This window comes from Artemia sp. Qi Xiang Cuo, chromosome 8 (genome assembly GCF_049724085.1).
Source record: "Artemia sp. Qi Xiang Cuo chromosome 8, ASM4972408v1, whole genome shotgun sequence".
NCBI lineage: Eukaryota > Metazoa > Arthropoda > Branchiopoda > Anostraca > Artemiidae > Artemia > Artemia sp. Qi Xiang Cuo.
Window position 1 is genome coordinate 22,206,477 of NC_142801.1, and position 23,439 is coordinate 22,229,915.

At 33.5% G+C, this 23,439-nt stretch overlaps 1 protein-coding gene across 3 annotated transcripts in view; it reads right to left on the reverse strand.

Annotated features, from left to right (window-relative positions):
* LOC148949246 (galactosylceramide sulfotransferase-like) overlaps positions 1–23,121 on the reverse strand; it is a 197,877-nt gene extending 174,756 nt beyond the window's left edge. The window contains exons 1-3 of one of the 3 annotated variants that reach the window (XM_089092890.1): positions 23,010–23,098; positions 19,254–19,317; positions 6,789–6,902 (exon numbers count right to left, since the gene is read on the reverse strand). In XM_089092890.1, the coding sequence (XP_088949016.1) occupies positions 6,789–6,902; positions 19,254–19,267 (128 nt within the window). In that variant the 5' untranslated portion in view covers positions 19,268–19,317; positions 23,010–23,098. Of the gene's footprint in view, positions 1–6,788; positions 6,903–19,253; positions 19,318–22,996 lie in introns of all 3 variants that reach the window. The other 2 variants (XM_089092889.1, XM_089092891.1) reach the window with 2 other exon arrangements.
* Between the last annotated feature and the right edge of the window lie 318 nt (positions 23,122–23,439).

Sequence of the window (23,439 nt, forward strand, 5' to 3'; positions counted from 1 at the left end):
TCCAATGCATGTCCTTCTCGGGTTTTGTGTCTGAATCTACGTTTGTTTATGTGTTTTTGTCTCTCTTACTATTTTTGTCTTTGTATCTGGGCGGGTGTTTGCTTATTCCAATGCAATGTTTCTCTCGGTTTGTGTGTCTGAATCTACGTATTTGCATATTTTTTTTCTCTCTGACTCTTTTTGTCTGTGTGTCTGGGTGGGTGTTTGCTAATTCCAATGCATGTATTTCTCGGTTTGTGTGTCTGAATCTACGTATTTGTATGTGTTTTTGTCTCTCTTACTCTTTTTGCCTGTGTGTCTGGGTGGGTATTTGCTTATTCCAATGCATGTCTGACTTGGTTCGTGTGTCTGAATCTACGTATTTGTATGTTTTTTTTTTCTCTCTTTCTCTTTTTGCCTGTGTTTTTGGGCGTGTGTTTGCTTATTCTCATGCATGTCTTTTTAAGTTTGTGTTTTCTGAATCTACGTATTTGTATGTGTTTTTGTCTCTCTCACTCTTATTGCCTGTGTGTCTGGGCGGGTGTTTGCTTATTCCAATGCATGTCTTTCTCGGTTTATGTGTCTGAATCTACGTATTTGTATGTGTTTTTGTCTCTCTTACTGTTTTTGCCTGTGTTTCTGGGCGGGTGTTTGCTTATTCCAATGCATGCCTTTCTCGGTTTGTGTGTCTGAATCTACGTAATCGCATGTGTTTTTGTCTCTCTCACTCTTTTTGTCTGTGTAGTGTTTTGTCTCTCTCACTCTTTTTGCCTGTGTGTCTGGGCGGATGTTTGCTTATTCCAATACATGTCTTTCTCGGTTAGTGTGTCTAAATCTACGTATTTGTATGTATTTTTGTCTCTCTCACTCTTTTTGCCGGTGTGTCTGGGTAGGTGTTTGCTTATTCCACTGCATGTCTTTCTCGGTTTTTTTGTCTGAATCTGCGGATTTGTATGTGTCTTTGTCTCTCTTATTGTTTTTCCCTTTGTGTATGGACGGGTGTTTGCTAACTTCAATGCATGTCTCTCTCAGTTTGTGTGTCTGAATCTACGTCTTTTTATTTTTTTCTGTCTCTCTCACTCTTTTGGCCCGTGTGTCTGGGGGGGTGTTTTCTTATTCCAATACATGTCTTTCTCGGTTTGTGTTTCTGAGTCTACGTATTCGTATGTGTTTTCTTCTCTCTCACTCTTTTTGCTTGTGTGTCTGGGTGGATGTTTACTTATTCCAATACATGTCTGTCTCGGTTTGTGTGTCTGAATCTTCGAATTTGTTTGTTTTTTTATCTACATCACTCTGTTTGATTTTTTGTCTGGGCGGGTATTTGCTTACTTCAATTCATGTCTTTTTCGGTCTGTGCGTATGAACCTATGTGTTTATATGTGTTTTGGTCTCTCTTTCTCTTTTTGCCTTTGTGTCTGGGCTGGTGTTTGCTTATTCCAATGCATGTCTGTCTCAGTTTATGTGACTGAATTTACGTATTTGTATATATTTTTGTCTCTCTCACTCTTTTTGTCTGTGTGTCTGTGCGGGTGTTTGCTTATTCCAATGTTTGTCTTTCTCGGTTTGTGTCTCAGAATCTATGTATTTGGAAGTGTTTTTGTCTCTCTCACCCTTTTTGTCTTTGTGTCTGGGAGGGTCTTTGCTTATGCCAATGCATGTCTTTACTCGGTTTATGTGTCTGAATCTACGTATTTCCATGTGTTTGTGTCTCTCTCACTCTTTTTGCCTGTGTGTCTGAGCGGGTGTTTGCATATTTCAATGCATGTCTTTCTCGGTTTGTGTGTCAAAATCTATGTATTTGTATGTGTTTTTGTCTCTCTCAGTCTTTTTTTCTGTGTGTCTGGGTGGGTGTTTGCTTATTCCAATGCAATGTTCTTCTCGGTTTGTGTGTCTGAATCTATGTATCTATATGTGTTTTTGTCTATCTCACTCTTTTGCCTGTGTGTCTGGGCGGGTGTGTGCTTATTCCAATGCAATGTCTTTTTCGATTTTGTGTCTGAATCTACGTATTTGTATGTGTTTTTGTCTCTCTTACTATTTTTGTCTTTGTGTCTGGGTGGGTGTTTGCTTATTCCAATGCATGTCTTTCTCGGTTTGTGTGTCTGAATCTATGTATTTGTATATGTTTTTGGCTCCCTTACACTTTTTGCCTGTGTGTCTGGGCGGGTGTTTGCTTATTCCAATGCAATGTTTTTCTCGGTTTGTGTGTCTGAATCTACGTATTTGCATGTTTTTTTTTCTCTCTGACTCTTTTTGCCTGTGGGTCTGGGCGGGTATTTGCTTATTCCAATGCATGTCTTTCTCGGTTTGTTTGTCTGAATCTACGTATTTGTATGTGTTTTGGTCTCTCTTACTATTTTTGTCTTTGTTTCTCGGAGAGGGTTTGCTTATTCCAATGCATGTCTTTCTCGGTTTGTGTGTCTGAATCTACGTATTTGTATGTGTTTTTGTCTCTCTTACTATTTTTGTCTTTGTTTCTCGGAGGGTGTTTTCTTATTCCAATGCATGTCTTTCTCGGTTTGTGTGTCTGAATCTACGTATTTGTATGTGTTTGGGTCTCTCTCAATCTTTTTGCCTTAGTGTCTGGGTGGGTGTTTGCTTATTCCAATGCATGTCTTTCTGGGTTTGTGTTTAGGAATCTATGTAGTTGTATGTGTATTTGGCTCTCTCACTCTTTTTGCCTGTGTGTCTGGGCGGGTGTTTGCTTATTTCAATGCAATGTTTTTCTCAGTTTGTGTGTCTGAATCTACGTATTTGCAAGTGTTTTTTCTCTCTGACTCTTTTTGTCTGTGTGTCTAGGCAGGTGTTTGCTAATTCCAATGCATGTCTTTCTCGGTTTGTGTGTCTTAATCTACGTATTTGTATGTGTTTTTGTCTCTCTCACTCTTTTTGTCTGTGTGTCTGGGTAGGTGTTTGCTTATTCAGATGCATGTCTTTCTCGGTTTGTGTATCTGAATCTACGTACTTGTATGTGTTTTTGTCTCTCTAACTCTTTTTGCCTGTGTGTCTGGGCGGGTATTTGCTTATTCCAATGCATGTCTGACTCGGTTTGTGTGTCTGAATCTACGTATTTGTATGTGTTTTTGTCTCTCTTACTCTTTTTGCCTGTGTTTTTGGGCGGGTATTTGCTTATTCCAATACATGTCTGACTCGGTTTGTGTGTCTGAATCTACGTATTTGTATGTGTTTTTGTCTCTCTCACTCTTTATGCCTGTATCTCTGGGTGGGTGTTTGCTTATTTTAATGCATTTCTTTCTCGGGTTGTGTGTCTGAATCTATGTATTTGTATGTGTTTTGTCTCTCTCACTCTTTTTTCCTGTGTGTCTTGGTGGGTGTTTGCTTTTTCCAATGCAATGTTCTTCTCGGTTTGTGCGTCTGAATCTATGTAATTGTTTTTGTTTTTGTCTCTCTCACTCTTTTGCCTGTGTGTCTGGGCGGGTGTTTGCTTATTCCAATGCATATCTTTCTAGGTTCGTGTGTCTGAATCTACGTATTTGTATTTGTTTTTGTCTCTCTTACTATTTTTGTCTTCGTTTCTCGGAGGGTGTTTGCTTATTCCAATGCATGTCTTTCTCGGTTTGTGTGTCTGAATCTACGTATTTGTATGTGTTTGGGTCTCTCTCAATCTTTTTGCCTTAGTGTCTGGGTGGGTGTTTGCTTATTCCAATGCATGTTTTTCTTGGTTTGTGTGTATGAATCTATGTATTTGTATGTGTTTTTGGCTCTCTCACTCTTTTTGCCTGTTTGTCTGGGCGGGTGTTTGCTTATTCCAATGCAATGTTTTTCTCGGTTTGTGTGTCTAAATCTACGTATTTGCATGTGTTTTTTCTCTCTGACTCTTTTTGTCTGTGTGTCTAGGCGGGTGTTTGCTAAGTCCAATGCATGTCTTTCTCGGTTTGTTTGTCTTAATCTACGTATTTGTATATTTTTTTGTCTCTCTCACTCTTTTTGTCTGTGTGTCTGGGCGGGCGTTTGCTTATTCCAATGTATTTCTTTTTTGGTTTGTGCGTTTGAATCTAGATATTCGCATGTGTTTTTGTCTCTCTCACCCTTTTTGTCTGTGTGTTTGGTCGGGTGTTTGCTTATTCCATTGCATGTCTTTCTCGGTTTGTGTGTCTGAATCTAGGTATCTGTATGTGTTTTTGTCTCTCTCACTCTTTTTGCCTGTGTGTCTGGGCGGGTATTTGCTTATTCCAATGCATGTCTGACTCGGTTTGTTCGTCTGAATCTACGTATTTGTATGTGTTTTTGTCTCTCTCACTCTTTTTGCCTGTGTGTCTGGGCGGGGATTTGCTTATTCCAAAGCCAGTTCTTTCTTGGTTTTTGTGTCTGAATCTACGTATTGGTATGTGTTTTTGTCTCTCTTACTGTTTTGCCTGTGTTTCTGGGCAGGTGTCTGCTTATTCCAATGCATGTCTTTCTTGGTTTGTGTGTCTGAATCTACGTATTCGCATGTGTTTTTGTCTCTCTCACTCTTTTTGCCTTTGTGTCTGGTTGGGTGTTTTCTTATTCCAGTACATGCCTTTCTCGGTTTGTGTGTCTGAATCTACGTATTTTTATGTGTTTTTGTCTCTCTTAATCTTTTTGCCTGTGTGTCTGGGTGGGTATTTGCTTATTTCAATGCATGTCTTTTTCGGTTTGTGTGTCTGAAACCTACGTATTTGTATGTGTTTTTGTCTCTCTTACTCTTTTTGCCTGTGTTTCTTGGCGGGTGTTCACTTATTCCAATGCATGTCTTTTTGGGTTTGTTTGTCTGAATCTACGTATTTTTATACGTTTTTGTCTCTCTCACTCTTTTTGCCTGTGTGTCTGGGTGGGTGTTTGCTTATTCCAATGCATGTATTTCTCGGTTTGTGTGTCTGAATTTACGTATTTGTATTTGTTTTTGTCTCTCTCACTTCTTTTGCCTGTGTGCCTGGGCGGATGTTTGCTCTTTCCAATGCATGTCTTTCTCGGTATGTGTGTCTGAATCTGCGTATTTGTATGTGTTTTTGTGTCCCCTCACTCTTTTTGTCTGTGTGTATGGGTGGGTGTTTGTTTATTCCAATGCATGCCCATCTCGGTGTTTGTGTCTGAATCTACGTATTCGCATGTGTTTTTGTCTCTCTCACTCTTTTTGCCTGTGTGTCTGGGATGGTGTTTGCTTATTCCAATTAAATGTGAATTATTTATGTTTTTAAGTATGTTTCATGTCATCCTAAGAGATGTAAAAAAAGTTGAAAAAAACTATGTTAAAAAATAAAAAACTTCAAAAAAAAGTATAAAAAAATGGGGGAGGTGGTGCTAAAAAAGATCGGGGGTGGCCTTTGAGGTTGGGGTAGGGGACCTTACAACACTTCAAATGCTACTTGTGTATTATAAAGAACACCATCGAGAACCACCCAAATAAAAAATAATATGTATCTCTTAATAGAGTTAGTATTCCCTGAGATGCTCTACCTTTTTCGTTTCTACTTCTTCTAAATTTATCCCTTAAAACGTCTCAATCTGTTTCGCCAAAATAATCCCCTAAAATGTCTCAATTTGTTTCGTCCAAATAATTTATCTAAATGTCTCAATCTGTTTCACCCAAATAATTTATCTAAGTTGTCCTAGTTACACTATAAAGGCTTCGAAATAATTCCAGAATTTATCTCTCAAACCAAAGAAATGAAGCCTTTTAGTGTCTTAATTCCCGTCATGATACATTAGAATTCCCCGTCAGATTTCCATCATTGGTGATTATAAACAAAATTCCACGGCTGAATTGTGATGTAAGAGAAACCTTACGTAAATCCATTGACCTAGAAATAGGTGTCAATGATCCAGTCCCGTTAGACTCGCTCTTATCTGGCAGTGATGTAAACTCCCGTCTGTATCCATTAGGCTTAGAAACATCTCTGATTGGCCTAAAAAGAGGGGTGGTCTTGTATATCTCGAGATTGTATCCCTCTGATTGGCTGAATCTTGTATATCTCGCGCCTCCTGCCCATTCCTACTTTTCATAATGACAAAAGACAAGCCGAGGCAAAAGTTAATCGTTCAATAAAAAAATGTAATTATACAAAGGCACCACTTCTAATTTAAGGTTCATTTGGACATCATGACATCAACAAAACGCTCAAATTGTCTATGTTTAAAAGACAAGCGACAGTGATAATCCATACATAGAATCCTGCCACGTCTCCCGTACCTTTGTTAAAAACAAACAAAGGTTTGGCGATACGTATTTAATAATGACGAATGATAAGCCGAGGTGCAACGAACCAAACCAATTGAAAATGATTGCGATGATGATTGGGTTTTGGATTTTGACATGGATAAGGTCATCAATACCTACTATAAATCGTGCATCAATAAATCGTTGAAAGAAAAGAAGTTTTTTCCCACCACCTGAATAATTAAAAGGAACAAAAGGTTCGGCAATACGTCTTTCCTAATGAAAAAAGACAAGCCAAGGCAAAAGAAGAAGTTTTCGTCCCACCACCTGAACAATTAAAAGACACAAAGGTGGTCATCAATGCCTTCTATACCTTCGAAAATCAAAACCTGGAATAGATAAATCGTTGGAAGAAAAAGAAGTTTTGTCCCACCACTTGAACAATTGAAAAAAAAAAGGTTCGGCGATAAGTCTTTCATAGTGACAGAAGACAAGCCGAGGCAAAAGTTAAAGGTCCAATAGAAAAATGTAATTTTACAAAGGCAACACTTCTAATTTAGGGTCCATTTGGAAATCAAGACATCAAGAAAAGACTCAAATTGTCTGCGTTTAGAAGACAAGGGACAGTGAGAATCTATTATATTTAGATACAAAAGAATCAGAAGCTAACCTGAGAAATATATTTTGAACTGTTGTGCTGGCACATTTATGCATTTTCAAAAATCCTATTTTTCGTTTTGGATTACAAGTCTGCTTCGTAGCAGTAGCAACTGGCATAATTTTCCTGGAAGAAAAAAAAACACATTTTACGAATATCTCGAGTGCCTCTAGCCTTCCTAATAGTCTGTTAAGACCCACTTCAATGACCCAAGGGGGTTAAAAAGTGTGTTTTTGGAACTAGAGTCAGACACGCGTTAGACAATCAGTAATTTGATCAAATATTTAGAATCTAGGGCAGAATCGAATCATCAGGTTTACTGTAAACCTACCATTTATTCATCGGTAAAGACGAGTTTCCCAGTTAAAAGTTTCACATTACCAAAAAGTTATTCTAAAAAATGATTGATTACATTTAGTCATTTTGCCATCCGCCAAAATTTTAGATCCTAGATATTCCAAGAGAAATGACTAATTCTATCATGCTACAATAAAGATAATTCTTTGAATGAAGGTGGCCTGAAGTTTCACTTTCTCACTCAACCTAGTTAGCTCTTGGTTAGCTACAAAACAAACAATCTATGCAACAGGTATCCTTGAATAGTTTCTCAGAGGAAAAACATTCGTAAAACAATTAACAGCCTTCCATATTACCTTTTTCTTTTCTATATTATGAGATCGCCTGTTTCAATTTTCTTTTACAAAAAAAAACAAACAAAAATAGCAATTTGTATTTATTTCCAGGGAATCTCTCTCTGTTTTAGCGGATAACTTGTGTGTTTTTAAACCTTTGGAAGACGCTAGGGCCCCTACCGTCCATCTCAAATGACGTCCATGTGCTATATTAACTTTGCTACTACTTCAGCCAAACTTATTTCGCCTGTTTACATTTTCAAATCTCCCCTATTAACATGTGGGGTCTGGTATAGCCCCCCTCCCCCGGCAAATGTCCTCTGAAAAATTCCCCCGCACAGAATTCCCCCCGGAAATTTTTCCCAAAAATTTATCCCGTGAAGAACCCTCCCCCAATTAAAATTCCCGGGAAAATTCTTCCGCTTTCGAAAATTCTCCCTCCGGATAATTCCCTCCCCATTATTTCCCACTGAGAATCTTCCCAATATGTAAAATTGAGAAGCTAAAGGGAAACTAAGACGAAAAGAAATAAAGAAAAGAAGGGATTCTGGAATGTTCTATCTTTATTCCAAAACACATTTAGAATATGCGTTGTAAAGTCAAACCACAGTATATAAATAATAGATTATCTTTATTATATTATCTTATCCTATCTTTATACAGTGAATCAAACAGTTCGTTGTAACGAGCTGTATGTAAGCAGCAAGTCAAGGCAATTGTAAAAAACACTAAAAAAACCAAACTGTTATAACACTTAATGCGTCAAAAGAAATTAGTTTTTAACGCTGATCCTAAATATATAAAGTTAAATATGTTTAATGTTAAACCTCAAACGCTACGAGCCTGAAAAAATTTACCTGATTAATGTGCCAAAAAGGCATATGAAACAGGTAATGATAAATATGAATTATTCAATCCCAAAACGAGTAAAAATTAAAATTAATGCTCAAGTTAAACTTAAAACGAACATCAATTTTTACACTTTCTTAACTTTCTTAAGTCTATTGTGTTATTGCCGTTTTATTGAAAACTAATTGTGTTTTTAACAGTGTGCCTCAAATTTTCAAAACATGGACAAAAAATAAAATAGCTATAATAATCAAGACGATTGGAAATAACTGGTGGAAATAAACTGAACTTTTAATTTATAATGATATTAGTTCCTGGTAATACGAGCAATTAAAATTTTAAGATTTCATGTAACGGTATTTTTTTTAATGTTATAATTATAAGAATTTAGTTTAAAATATTTCTTATTTTTAGCAAAGCACAAATGACACAAGCAGTAAGCATGTATGTAATTCTAGGGGATATTTCAGGGGTAATATACTCCATATACACCATATACAGTGCAATATCATGGGTGAATGCGTAATAAGCCTTACCACGGTCATTTCTTTATTACTAGGACAGACAGGTTTCAGACTTAGCAGACAGGTTTCTGAGCCAATGCCTATTTTCTGGGCCTATAAAAGATGTATAAGGAATTACACAAAAATATGTGTGTAGTTTCATGGGGTTCAAACCTTACCATGGGTAGGTATATATTTCACAACTATAAACCTTGTCAGAAACGTTTTCCTAGGTTCAATAGCCAAAACTTGAGATCGTCAAATTGCGTATTGAAAGGTTATTGAGCCTTCTGTAAAAAAAATTGTGGTTTCAGTCGTAGGGTTAGATAATCATGTTTTTTCGTATACAGAATGTTTTTACTAAGGATACAGCCAAGCCGAGCATGTTTCTGATTTAAAAATTGTCAAACACTAAAAACCTCTAGCCTGAAGGTACCTTGCATCTTGTCCAGAATTGATAGCACATGGTGTTGAATATCAAAAAATTGTACCATTTGCCAAAAAATAACTCTATTTTGCATCGTTGTTAATTAAGGAATGAAATACTAAAGTCAGAATTTTTGCTTTTTCGTCTAGTGTCGTGTACATTATTAGTGGTATCTAATAATGATAAAAAGTTTTGTCATTGCGTAAACTAACTCAATTCGCGAAAAAAGGTATAGCATTTGGATAACTCTGTAATGAATGATCTTAATTAGTGATTGAATAATAGGGGGTGAGAATTATCTTAATTGATGATTGGATTGTATGAAGGTGGTAAAAAAGGGTTAAACTGATCACCAGTTAAGGTAAGCCCGATGGGGGTGTTAACTCATAGGCAATTTATTATAAATTTGGAATATCATCGTTAGCATCAATCTATGGAAATGGTTAACGATGACAAGATGACCTTATGACTTGACCTAGCCTTAGTTCTTGGATGTGTTCTGTATAATACACAAGTGTCATTTGAACAGTGTTGTCAATATAAAATATACTGTAACATTGTAGTACACTAAAAAGTTGATACTAATACATCTATGGAAATGGTTACCGATGACAAGATGACCTTGTGACTTGACCTAGCTTTAATTATCGGATGTGTTCTGTATAATACAGAAGTATCTTTTGAACAGTGTTGTCAATATAAAATATGCTCTAACATTATAGTATGCTAAAAATATGATACTAATAGACATGTAGATGCCAAGAAAATAATTTTAATAAAGAAATTCAGAACAATCCTTAGAAATCCGTGGAAATCAAATAGTGAGATGATTATGAGTATGAACCATCAAGAATCGTAAGCATCAATGACCCTAGCCAACAAAGACCTCAAATTCCGAAGGTCCCCTATGCCAACCTCCAAGGGGCCTCCTACCCCCAACTTTTTGGGGCCCCCCCCCCCCCCCGTTTTTTATATTTTTTTTGTTTTTTTTTAGTTTTTTTTTATTAGCCTATTATTTGTTTTAACATGCTATTTTTTCAACTTTTTTTTACATCTCAGAGTGACAAAAAATACTTAAAACATAAAAACCACATTTAATATTTTTCAAATTCAAAATGAGAATGATATAGAAGCGTTAGTAAAGAAGAAGTTTTTAATAAAGAGATTTTTATTATGAAATTTTAGTGAAGAAGTTCAGAACAATCCATAGAAATCCTTAGAAATCAACTAGTGAGATGATTATAGGTTTGAAGCAACAAGGATCGCAATCGTCAATGACCCTAACCACCAAGGACCTCAACCTCTTTGGGACCCTATCCCCAACCTCCAAGGGGTCCCCTCCCTCCATCTTTTTGGACGCATAACCCCATTTTTTTAATACTTATTTTATTGAAGTTCTTTTTTTTACTTTTTTTTATATTATTTGTTTAAACAAGTTTTTTTTCAACTTTTTTCTATGTATCTTAAAATAATATGAAATATACTTGGGGCTGTAGCAAATATTATCTATGCTTGATCATCAACACGACGCGGCTTTCCCAGTGATACTCCATGCCCGGTTATCGACAATACCTACTTTATTGCATGTATTAAATCAGTAATTTTTCTACATTGGAAGGATTGCCATTTGCATAACATTTTTGTTTAAAAAGTGAAAATAAATGATTCTATGAAAGCGTGTGCACATGCTAAAGTCTTCGCTGTCCTGAATGCTGACAAGAAAAAGTATTGGAATTATGAATCAAGTACAAATGGTAGCACTATTGGATATGTATGAGTGCGTTTTCATGACAGTAAGAACTTAGAATTCTTTGGAGTACCCAAAAATTTTTATTTTACAAATGGTGGATATACAAGAGTATCATTACCACAGAGGATAGTGCCCAAAGCGAATGCCAACAAAAAAATAATAGTCGATGAAGAGGGATATCTTCTTGCTCATGGTTCTAGTAACACATTACCTACTGATACATCTTATTCCCCTTGTTCTTGTATTAGTATTCAAATTAATGCAAAGGGGAAAAGATAAGCCAACTACTGCGCTAATGTAATAAATCATATCATATCTCCGTGCAAGAACTGTTACCTGTGTAATCACAATGTGAGAATAGACAGTGAAATTGCTAGCAAAATAAAAAGGGCATTGACATACAATATTATTAATGAATATAAAGATAAATTGATGGAAAATGAAGCACAAGTGAACGTTATTACTATCATATAGTCAATGAACCCAATAGTACCAAAGATGAAATGCAGATTGAACCTGTAGGTGACACCCCAGTAAAAATTGTGTATTACTCAAAATGGATGAATGATTATTCTACTGGTTATGAACTAAGAGAAGAGAATAACTATAGTATCAAGAGAGAACATGATAAATTAATTGTCCAAAGTTGTTCAATGATGTTTATAATGCATAATAATGTATGAAATACATTTTTTATATTAATATTCTACATTTTATTATTTCATTGAAAATATATTATATACTACTTTATTACATGATCTTTATTTTTAGGGTATGCTAGAACGTCAAACGTTTAGAATATCTATTAAAAAAAGTCGGAGATGTAAGAAAAGGAATTTTAAGAGATAAAGATACTACTAGCAGGTTCATAGCGGATATGTTAGAAAATGAGATACTTTAACAGAACTTTTACGAAAGTCTGAAGAGAGATGAGCTGAATTTTTTCTAAGAAATCTCCACAGACAAGCAAACAGTCGTCCTGACAAACAGGCAGAGAGAATTTAAGTTTTTAGAAACAGGAACATCCACGTTTAAAGTACGTATGTTTCTATTAATAATATTTGATTTTTTAATAAAGTTGGGTTTTAGCCTTCAGAAATAAGAACACCCACCTTTAAAATACATCTGATTATAATAATAATATTTAATTTTTTAATAAAGGTGGGCTATAGTTTTTGGAAATAGAAACATCCGCGTTAAAAATATATATGATTTTATTAATAATATTTGATTTTTAATAAATTGAGGTTTTAGTTTCCTGAAATAAGAATATTAACGTTTTGAATACATCTGATTTTATAAATAATGTTTAATTATTTAATAAAGTTGGGTTTTAGTTTTCAGGAACAAGAACATCCACGTATAAAATACATCTGATTTTATTATTAATATTTGATTTAAAAAAAAAATAAAGTTTCGGTTCTGGTTTTCGAAAATAGGAACATCCACGTTAAAAATACATCTGATAAAAAAAAGTTGGGTTATAGTTTTAAGAAATAAGGAAATTCACATTTAAAACACATTGGATTTTATTAATTATGTTTGATTTTTCAAAGAAGTTGGGTTTTAGTTCTCAGAAATAAGAACATTCAAGTTTAAAATACATCTGATTCTATTAATGATATTTAATTTTTTAAATAAAGTTGCCTAGCGAATCTCAAGTTCACCCTGGTGTTTTCTGTCACTCTGGCTTTTCCTGGGAAGTCATACAAAACGTAATTCATTCAAGAAAGAGCCCTACAATTAGATTCTAATGAGAATAAAAGCCTATGCTCTGGATCTATAAAATCTAAGCTAGAAATTTCTATATCTAAGAACGTTGTTTGACCACTTTAAAGAAACAAAAGGGTTTTAGTTTTCAGAAATAAAAACATTCACGTTTAAAATACACCTGATTTTAATAATAATATTTGTAATTTTTAATAAAGATGGGTTTAAATTTTCGGAAATGAGAACATCCACGTCTAAAATACATCTGATTCTATTAATAATAATAGATTTTTTAAAAAAGTCGGGTTTCAGTTTTCGTAAATAAGAAAATCCATGTCTAAAATGCATCTGATTTTATTAATAATATTCGATTTTCTATTAAAGTTTGGCTATAGTTTTTAGAAATAAGAACATCCACGTTAAAAATACATCTTTTCCTATTAATAATATTTGATTTTTTAATAAAGTTGGGTTTTAGTTTTCATAAATAAGAACCTCCACGTTTAAAATACATCTGATTTTATTAACAATATTCGATTTTTAATAAAGTTGGATTTTAGTTTTCAGAAATAGGAACATCCATTTTTAAAATACATTTGATTTTTTTAATACAATTTGATTTTTTTATAATAATTTTGGGTTTTAGTTTTTAGAAATAAGAACATGCACGTTTAAAATACATCTGATTGTATAACAATATTCGATTTTTAAAAAAGTTGAGTTTTATTTTTCAGAAATAAGAACATCCGCGTTTAAAATACATCTGATTGTAATAATAATATTTGATTTTCTGTGATTTTATCAATAATATTTGATTTTTGAATATAGTTGCGTTATAGTTTTCACAAATAAGAACATCCACGTTTTAAGTACTCCTTATTTTCTTAATTATATTTGATATTTTAATAGAGTTGTGTTTTAACTTTCAGAAATAGGAACATCCAAGTTTAAAATACATTTGATTTTATTAATAAAATTTGATTAAAAAAATAAAGTTGAATTTTAGTTTTCCAAAATAAGAACATCCACTTTTAAAAAACATTTGATTTTATTAATATCATTTGATTTTTCAATGAAGTTGGGTTCTAGTTCTCGGAAGTCAGAGCATCCACATTTAAAATACATCTGATTTTATTAATAATATTTGATTTTTTAATAAAGTTGGGTTTTAGTTTTCATAAATAAGAAAATCCACATTTAAATACCTCTGATTTTATCCATAATATTTGATTTAATATTCTAAAAAAGTTGGGTTTTATCTTTAAGAAATAAAAAAATCCACGTTTAAAGTACATCTGATGTTATTAATTATATTTGATTTTCTAATAAAGTTGTTTTATTTTTTTATGGAAATAAAAACATCAACGTTTAAAATACATCTGATTATATTAATAATATTTGATTTTTGAATAAAGTAAGGTTTTAGTTTCCAGAAATATGAACATCTACGTTTAAAATACATCTGATTTTATTAATAATATTTGATTTTTAATAAAGTTGGGTTTTAGTTTTCAGTAATAGGAACATCCACATTTAAATACCTCTGATTTTATCAATAATATTTGATTTTTTTCAAATAGAGTTGGGTTTTAGTTTTCAGAAATAAAAACCTCCATATTTAAAGTACATCTGATTTTATTAATAATATGATTTTATTAATAACAGTTGATTTTTTAATAAAGTTGGGCCTTAGTTTGAAGAAATACTAATAAAGTCGGGTTTTAGTTTTCAGAAATAAGAACAGCCACATTTAAATACCTCTGATTTTATCAATAATATTTGATGTTTTAAAATAAAGTTGGGTTTTAGTTTTCAGAAATAAAAACATCCATGTTTAAAGTACATCTGATTTTATTAATAATATGATTTTATTAATAACAGTTGATTTCTTAATAAAGTTGGGTCTTCAAATATTATTAATAAAATCGGATGTATTTAAAACGTTTATGTTCTTATTTCTGTAAACTAAAACCTCACTTTATTATAAATGAAATATTATTCATAAAATCAGATATATTTCAAACGTGAATGTTCTTATTTCCGAAAACTATAACCCAACTTTATTAAAAAATTTAATATTATTAATAGAATCAGATGTATTTTAACGTGGATGTTCTTATTTCTAAAAACTAAAACCCAACTTTATTAGAAAATCAAATATTATTAATAAAATCAGATGTATTTTAGACATGGATGTTCTTATTTCTTAAAACTGAAACCCAACTTTATTTTTAAAATCAAATATTATTAGTAAAATCAGGTGTATTTTAAACGTGGATGTTTTTATTTCTGAAAACTAAAACCCAACTTGGTTTAAAAAAAATTAAGTAGTATTAATAGCAACAAATGCATTTGAGACTTGAATTTTGTTTCTGAGAAGTAAAGTTAAACTTCTTTGAAAAATCAAATATTATTAATAAAATCAGATGTGTTTTTAATGTGAATGTCCTTATTTCTTAAAACTATAACCCAACTTTTTTTTATCAGATGTATTTTTATTGTGGATGTTCCTCTTTCCAAAACCCAGAACCGAAACTTTATTAAAAAAAATCAAATATTAATAATAAAATCGGACGTATTTTAAACGTGGATGTTCTTATTTCTGAAAACTAAAACCCAACTATATTATAACATTAAATATTTTTAATAAAATCAGATGTATTTAAAATGTTTATGTTCTTATTCCTGAAAACCTAAAACCTAACGTCATTAAAAATCAAATTTTATTAATAAGATCGGATATATTTTTAACGCGGATGTTCCTATTTCCGAAAACTATAACCCAAATTTATTAAAAAATTAAATATTATTTATAAAATCACATGTATTTTAAACGTGGATGTTCTTATTTCTGAAGGCTAAAACCCAACTTTATTAAAACATCAAATATTATTAATAGAAACAGATGTATTTTAATCACGGATGTTCCTGTGTCTGAAAACTAAAATTCTCTTTGCCTGTGTGTCAGGACGGGTTTTTGCTTGTCCATGGAGAATTTTGAGAAAATATTCAGCTCATCTTTCTCAGACTTTGGTAAAAGATCTGTTAAAGTATTTTATTTTCTAACATATCCGCTTTGAGCCTGCTAGTAGTATCTTTATCTCTTAAAATTCCTTTTCTTACATCTCTGTCTTTTTCAATAGATATTCTGAACATTTGACGTTCTAACATTCGCTAAAAATAAAGATCATGTATCAAAGTAATGTATAATATATTTTTAATGAAATAATGACATGTAGAATATTAATATGAAAAATATGTTTCATACATTATTATAGATTATTAACATCATTAAACAACTTTGGACATTTTGAATCCATTCCATAAGTTAATTTATCATGTTCTCTCTTGATACTATAGTTATGTTCTTCTCTTACTTTATAACCAGTCAAATAATCATTCATCCATTTGAGTCATACACAATTTTTACTGGGGTGTCACCTACAGGTTCAATATGCATTTCATCTTTGGTACTATTGGGTTCATTGACTATATGATCAATAGTAGTAATAACGTTCACTTGTACTTCATTTTCCATCAATTCATCTTTATATTCATTGATATATTCTTTGCCAATGCCCTTTTTATTTTGCAAGCAATTTCACTGTCTATTCTCACATTGTGTTTACACAGGTAACAGTTCTGGCACGTAGACATGATAAGATTTATTACATTAGTGCAGTAGTTGGCTTTTCTTTTCTCGTTTGCATTCATTTAAATACTAATACCAGAACGAGGGTAATAAGATGTATCAGTAGGTAATGTGTTACTAGAACCATGAGCAAAAAGATACCCCTCTTCATCAACTATTATTTTTATGTTGGCATTTTCTTTGAGCACTATCATCTCTGGTAATGATACTCTTGCATATCCACCATTTATATAATGGAAATTTATGGGTACTCCCAAGAAATCTAAGCTCTCAGTGTCATAAAAACGCAGGCATACATTTTAAATAATGCTGCCACTTGTACTTGATTCATAGTCCAAATACTTCTCCTTGTCAGCATTCAAGACAACAATGACTTTATCATGTGTAAACACTTTCCTCGAGTCATTCTTTTTCCATTTTTAAACAAAAATATGATGCAGATGTCAATCCTTCCAATATAGAAAAATTACTGATTTAATACATGCAGTAAAGTAGGTATTGTCGATAACCGGGCATGGAGTGTCACTGGGAAAGCCGCGTCATGCTTATGAGCAAGCAGAGAGAATGATTGGTACAGCCCCAAGCATATTTCATGTTATTTTAAGATACATAAAAAAAAGTTGAAAAAAAAATGTTTAAAAAATAATATAAAAAAAATTAAAAAAAAACTTCAAAAAAAAGTATTAAAAGAAATGGGGGAGGGATCCAAAAAGTTGGAGGGATGGGGTCCCCTTGGAGGTTGGGGATAAGGGGCCTTTGAAGGTTGAGGTCCTTGGCGGTTAGGGTCATTGATGGTTGCGGTCCTTGATGCTTCAAACCTATAATCATCTCACTAGTTGATTTCTAAGGATTTCTATGGATTGTTCTGAATTTCTTTATTAAAATTCCTTTCTTGGCACTTACATCATTATTAGTATCAACTTTTTAGTGTACTATAATGCTAAAAGTTGAATAATTTCCGTCTAAAAAAATTCAGTAAAAAAAAGTGCTATTACAAACATTATTTTTCTAATAGTAAAATTCACGACTAAAATTTCTATATCATTCTCATTTTGAAATGTAAAAATATTAAATGTGGTTTTTATATGTTTTAAGTATGTTTTGTCACTCTAAGACATGTAAGAAAAAGTAAAAAAATAGCATGTTAAAAAAATAATAATAAAAAAAAAACTTAAAAAAAAACAAAAAAAAGAAAAAAAAGATGGGGGGAGGGGGACCCCAAAAAGATGGGGAAGTGGGCCCCTTGGAGGTTGGGGATAGGGGACCTTTGGAGCTTGAAGTCCTTGGTGGTTAGGGTCATTGGTGCTGACTATTCTTGATGGTTCATATTCATAATCACCCCACTACTTGATTTCTAAGGATTTCTAAGGATTGTTCTGAATTTCTTTATTAAATTCTTTTCTTGGCATCTACATCTCTATTAGTATCAACTTTTTAGTATACTATAGTGTTAGAGCATATTTTATATTTACAACACTTTTCAAATGGTACTTGTGTACTATACAGAACACATCTGAGAGTTAAAGCTATGTCAAGTCACAAGGTCATCTTGTCATCGTTAACCATTTCAATAGATTGATGAGTATCATATTTTTAGTGTACTACAAAGTTAGAGCATATTTTATATTGACAACACTGTTCAAATGGTACTTGTGTATTATACAGAACACATCCGAGAAGTAAGGCTAGGTCAAGTCGCAAGGTCATCTTGTCATCGTTAACTTTTTCCATAGATTGATGCAAACGATGCTATTCCAAATTTATAATAAATTGCCTATGAGTTAACAACCCCTTCGGGCTTATCTTAACTAGTAATCAGTTTAGCCCTTGTTTACCACCTTCATACAATCCAATCACCAATTAATATCATTCTCACCCCTATTATTCAATCACTAATTAAGATCATTCATTACAGAGTTATCCAAATGCTATGCTTTTTTTGCGAATTGAGTTTTGCAATGATACGACTTTTTAACATTATTAGAAACCGCTAATATTGCAAACGACACTGGACGAAAAAGCAACAATTCTGACTGTAGCATTCCAGTCCTTAATTACCAACGATGCAAAATAGAGTTATTTTTTGGCAAATGGTACAGCTTTTTTCATATCTAACACCATATGCTATCAATTCTGGACAAGATGCAAGGTACCCTCAGGCTAGAGGTTATTAGTGTTTGACAATTTTTGACTCAGAAACATGCTCGGCTTGGTTGTATCTTTAGTAAAAACATTATTTATACGAAAAAACATGATTATCTAACCCTACGACTGAAACGGCCATTTTTTTTTTTTTTTTTACAGAAGGCTCAATAAACCTTAGAATACGCAATTTGAGGATCTCAAGTTTTGGCTATTGAACCTAGGAAAAAGTTTCTGACAAGGTTTATAGTTGTGAAATATACACCTACCCATGGTAAGGCATGAGCCCAGGAAATTGCACACATATATATGTGTAATTCCTTATACATCTTTGACTGGTCCAGAAAATAGGTATTGGCTCAGAAACCTGTCTGCTAAGGCATATACCGGTCCTAGTAATAGATGAATGACCGTGGTAAGGCTTATTATGCAATCACCCGTGATATTGCACTGTATATGGTGTATATGGAGTATATCACCCCTGAAATATCCCCTAGAATTGCGTACATGCTTACTACTGACAAAATATACTTTAGAAACTTTATGGTTAGGAGAGAAGGGGGACAGGAGCCAAACTTCTGTGTAGAGTATTTTCTGATCGTTTTGAGTTGGACTTTAGTATTCATTTTAATTTTACTCGTTTTAGGACATAATGAAATATCCGTATAATAATATGTATTTATAACCCACTTACATCAAAATATAAATGGTGGAGCAAACGCTTTAGAAAACAAAAAATAAAAAATGTTTTACAAAAACGAAAATAAACAATAACATTAAATAATAACATCAATAAAACGAACAGATCTCACCGTGTTGAGGCCATAAACGCCGATACGCTGTTTCCAGAAGCTTTTCGTGAAAACCCGTCTTCTCCTAAATAACAATCGGAAGGTAGAACTTATTTACTATCTTTTGATTCCTATACCGAAAACAGGATAAAGAAGAAATGTACAGAAGCGGAAATAAGACGCTCAAATATCACCAATATTCTTTTTCCTAAAATTAGGCTAAAGTCCAAAAGGTAAACAACAGAATGATCTGAAAAAGTAGAATAAAGCTTACCGAGGGCAATGCGATTATATTTCCCTTGATTGGTTTCAATTTTAGAGTAACCAATCTAGATCTTATTTCTAGCATCCCGTGCCGCACGCTAAAGTAAAGTTTTAATAATTTTGGGTGGTACAATACCCAACCACCGAATTGAATCTACATGAGGGATGGAAAAATTTCTAGAACTTAGAGGTATAGGAGGGATTAGAAAATTGAAAAGAAGATACTCAAATTTATCAACATAAATCGAAAGATCGATTTTACTAAAAGAATAAGAAAATTTATAGAACCATCTGTGATAAACTGAATTTAGACCCGCTAATCAGAATAATATCATCAGCATTAGCAAGGTGTTAACCCAACAAAATAAATAGAAGAAACTCTCTCAAGAAAACTAAAAATAAAGAATTTAAAAATACTTGGAGATATTACTTCAGCCTGCCGTACACCCCGACGAACAGAAGCAATAAAAGAAGAAAGGGAACCGTTAGTTTTAATTCGAAGATAGGAAATTACTATACCAAAACTTAAGAAGAAAAATAAGTGAAGGATTAATGCCATGACTATAAAAGAGTAAAAAGCCTGACTATGTACAACACTATCAAGTGCCTTAGAAAGATCAAGAGCACAGATGTGAAGGTTATACTTTTTAGCTGAAGTATCTTTATGTTATTGATGTTAAAAGTAAAGATCACCATCTAGTAGTGTCTAAGGTTAGTTTAAAGCTGAAATTTCGGAAGAGTAATGACTTCCCGGGAAGTTGTGATGTTGGAAGACTCCGGGATGGGAATTTGAGAGAAACTTTCCAGGTACAGTTGAATACTAAATTGAAGATTTTAAAATCTGACAATGTAATAGATCAGGGGCGTCTTTTTGGGGTGGCAAGGGGGGGGGGGCAGTTGCCCCCAATATTCTGGAAAAATAAAACATTATACATCCCTTGCCCTTTGACTATCCAGATATGGACCCCTCTTGCCCCCCAATAAAAATGCTGGAGATTTGTCCCTGTAAAAGATGGATGAAATCATTTAAGGAAAGCAATTTGTGAAGTTGCTTATGGTGTCTTAGGGAAGTAAATATGTAACGCAGCTAGGAATATTAGTGAAAAAGTTTTATAATTAATAGAGAGGAGAAGGGGCTTGTACAAGAATTATCTGAGTGATAGATCATATGAAAACAACAGGAATCTAAAGAACGGGGAGAAAGCATTAAAATATGAACTAAGAAGGTGTGAATTGGAGGCTATGGATAAAATTGCTGAGGATCCGGAAGATGAAGCTAGACGGCACAATAGTAAAATTTTATACAGGCATGTTAATAAATTTGGAGGGGGTAGTTAGCTCAAAACTGTTTTAAGTAAAGATTAGACTAGGACTATGCTAAATTGTGAAGAAAAAGTCAAAGAGTCCTTGGCAGAACAATCTGAAAATGTGCTTAACTAGGCTACTGTAGCAGGAAAATATACACAGGAACATAAAGAAGTCTGTGCTATCTAGGATGCGAATGAAAATTTGTTTTGTGATATAGAATTAGCGACAGTACTAAAAGGATTAAAAAATAATAAGGCCTTTCTGATACTGTGGTAAATGAGTTTATTAAATATGGTGGCTCTGAGGTTAGAAATAAATTACTGAATATTATGAATAAAATTTTTGCAAAAGGGGAAGTACCTAGCGATTTTAGGAGAACCCAAATTAAACAATTGTATAAGAAAGGTCATAAGAGTAAGTGTGGTAATTATTGATGCATTAGCCTGGTCTCTGTAAGTAGCAAAATTCTTAGTAATATGATACTTTTTAGACTGAGAGATACTGTAGACAAAGTGTAAAGAGACGAACAGTGCGGTTTTAGAAAGGGTTGAGGGTGTGCCGACCAAATTTTCACTCTTAGGTTAATGATTGAGAAGTGCATGACTTATCGAACACCTTTGGTATTCAGTTTTATAGATTATGAGCAAGCGTTCGATTTTGTGGATAGATGAGCTTTGGTGAAGGTCTTATCCTTGTATGATATACCATACAAATATATTAAAGTGATTAATGCTATGTACGAGAATAACACTGCTGTAGTTAAGGTAGGAAATGAGGTTAGTAGCTGGTTTCGTATTAGATTTAGAGTTAAACAGGGTTGTGTTCTATCCTCCTTTATAAGGATCATTTTGACGGACTTCGTCAGAAAGGCAATGGGAGAACACGGAGTCAAATGGGGAGGAAAAACTTTCCTGGACTTAGATAATGCTGAATATTTAAGCATCCTAGATGAGAGTGTGCGCAAAATGAATGTACTTTTAGAGGTTTTTGCGAGTTCAGGGTGCTAGAATAGGTTGGAAAATTAATATTGGGAAGACTAAGTCGCTAAGGCTAGGAGTAAGTAAGATGAAAAGGTGATGGATGTTTGGTATCAAAAAGATTGATCAGGTGCACAGCTACACTTACCTTGGTGGTAATATTAATAAAGACGGTGGAGAAGTGAAAATGTTAAAAGTAGAAAAGCCAAGACACAGGGTGTTTTTTCACAGATGAAAAAGTCTGAAGAATAGAATGATAAGCCTGCAAAGCAAGATTAAAAGATTGGAAGCTACATTGATGAAAGTGGTCAAATATGATTCTGAAGCATTAGCGCTCCGAAGAGCGGATGAAGATTTGCTAGATGCTTGCCAGAGAAATTGCCTAAGGATTGTTCTAGGTAACAGGCTGACTGATCGTATTTCAAACAATAGGCTCTACGAAAAGTGCGGTTCAATCCCGCTTTCTATGACAAAGCTATAATGAGAGAAAGGTTGAGATGGCTTGGGTTAGTTCTGCGAATGAAGGATGACAGATTGCTGAAGATTGTCCTTTATGGCAAATCTTCAAGGGCTAAATGGAAAGCAGATTGTCCTCGGTTGGGGTGGGGGGATGTCGTAAAGAAAGACTTAAGGGAAATGGGTACTTCCTGGGAGGGTGTAAAGAGCTACTTAACATATAATATGTTTGATTTTCTTTACCTATATAAAGGGAATTTCCACTCTCCACCTCCTGGTGCACCCCTTGGAGCACCGAATGTGCAGCCACATCGGGTGAACCTTGAAACACGAGTTTGTACAGTTGTGCCACGCCGTGCCTTCTCGGGCCAAGTGGCATACTTCTGCCAGGCGTGGCATGCACCACATTGTGCGCATAATTTCTGAAATCTTTCAAGCCATGGATCCCTCCTCTGTTAGCATGCATAATCTGAGTCCATGGATATATTGAAAATGGTCTTCTTAAATCAACGTCATTTGAATCTTTGTTCGGCTTTTTAGGTGGTGGTGCGGATGGGGGAGCATATGAGTTTTTTTTTGCAATAACTTTTTTAAATATTCTTTTCAATACAAATTTAATACCATACTTTTTAACCCCTTCTGTATTCTGGTATGTATCGAGAATTGTCATTCTACATTGAAAACATCGGATTTTCTATCATGTCTCTTGGATGTGAGACGGGGAAACATGTGTGTGTGTGTTTTGCCAAAGAAACTGACCTTGCATTATTACCTAAGGGAGAATCTTCATTTCCAACCCTATCATGAAGCTTCCACTGAAAGATAGTAACAAAAGCAATAATCCATGGTATCGACAGAAGAATAAAAGAGTTCCTTTTCCTCATAACGGAGCTTGCACACTGTTCAAATTCATCTTAGACTCACTTTATATTCTTGCAACGTGGCAGGAAAAAAAATTTGTTGAGTTTCATAAAATTTCAATGCATAATTGGCTTTTTAAACAAAATACAATTCTTTTCTTTTTCACCGATATTGTTGACTGATATTTATCCGTTCATTCAATCAAAAAGTGTTTGGTAAATAAGTATAAGAAAGAAGTGACTCTTGCTGATAATTAAATAAAAAAAAACAAGTTTTTTTAACTGAAAGTAAGGAACGGCGTTAAAACTTAAAACGTACAGAAATTATTCCGTATATGAAAG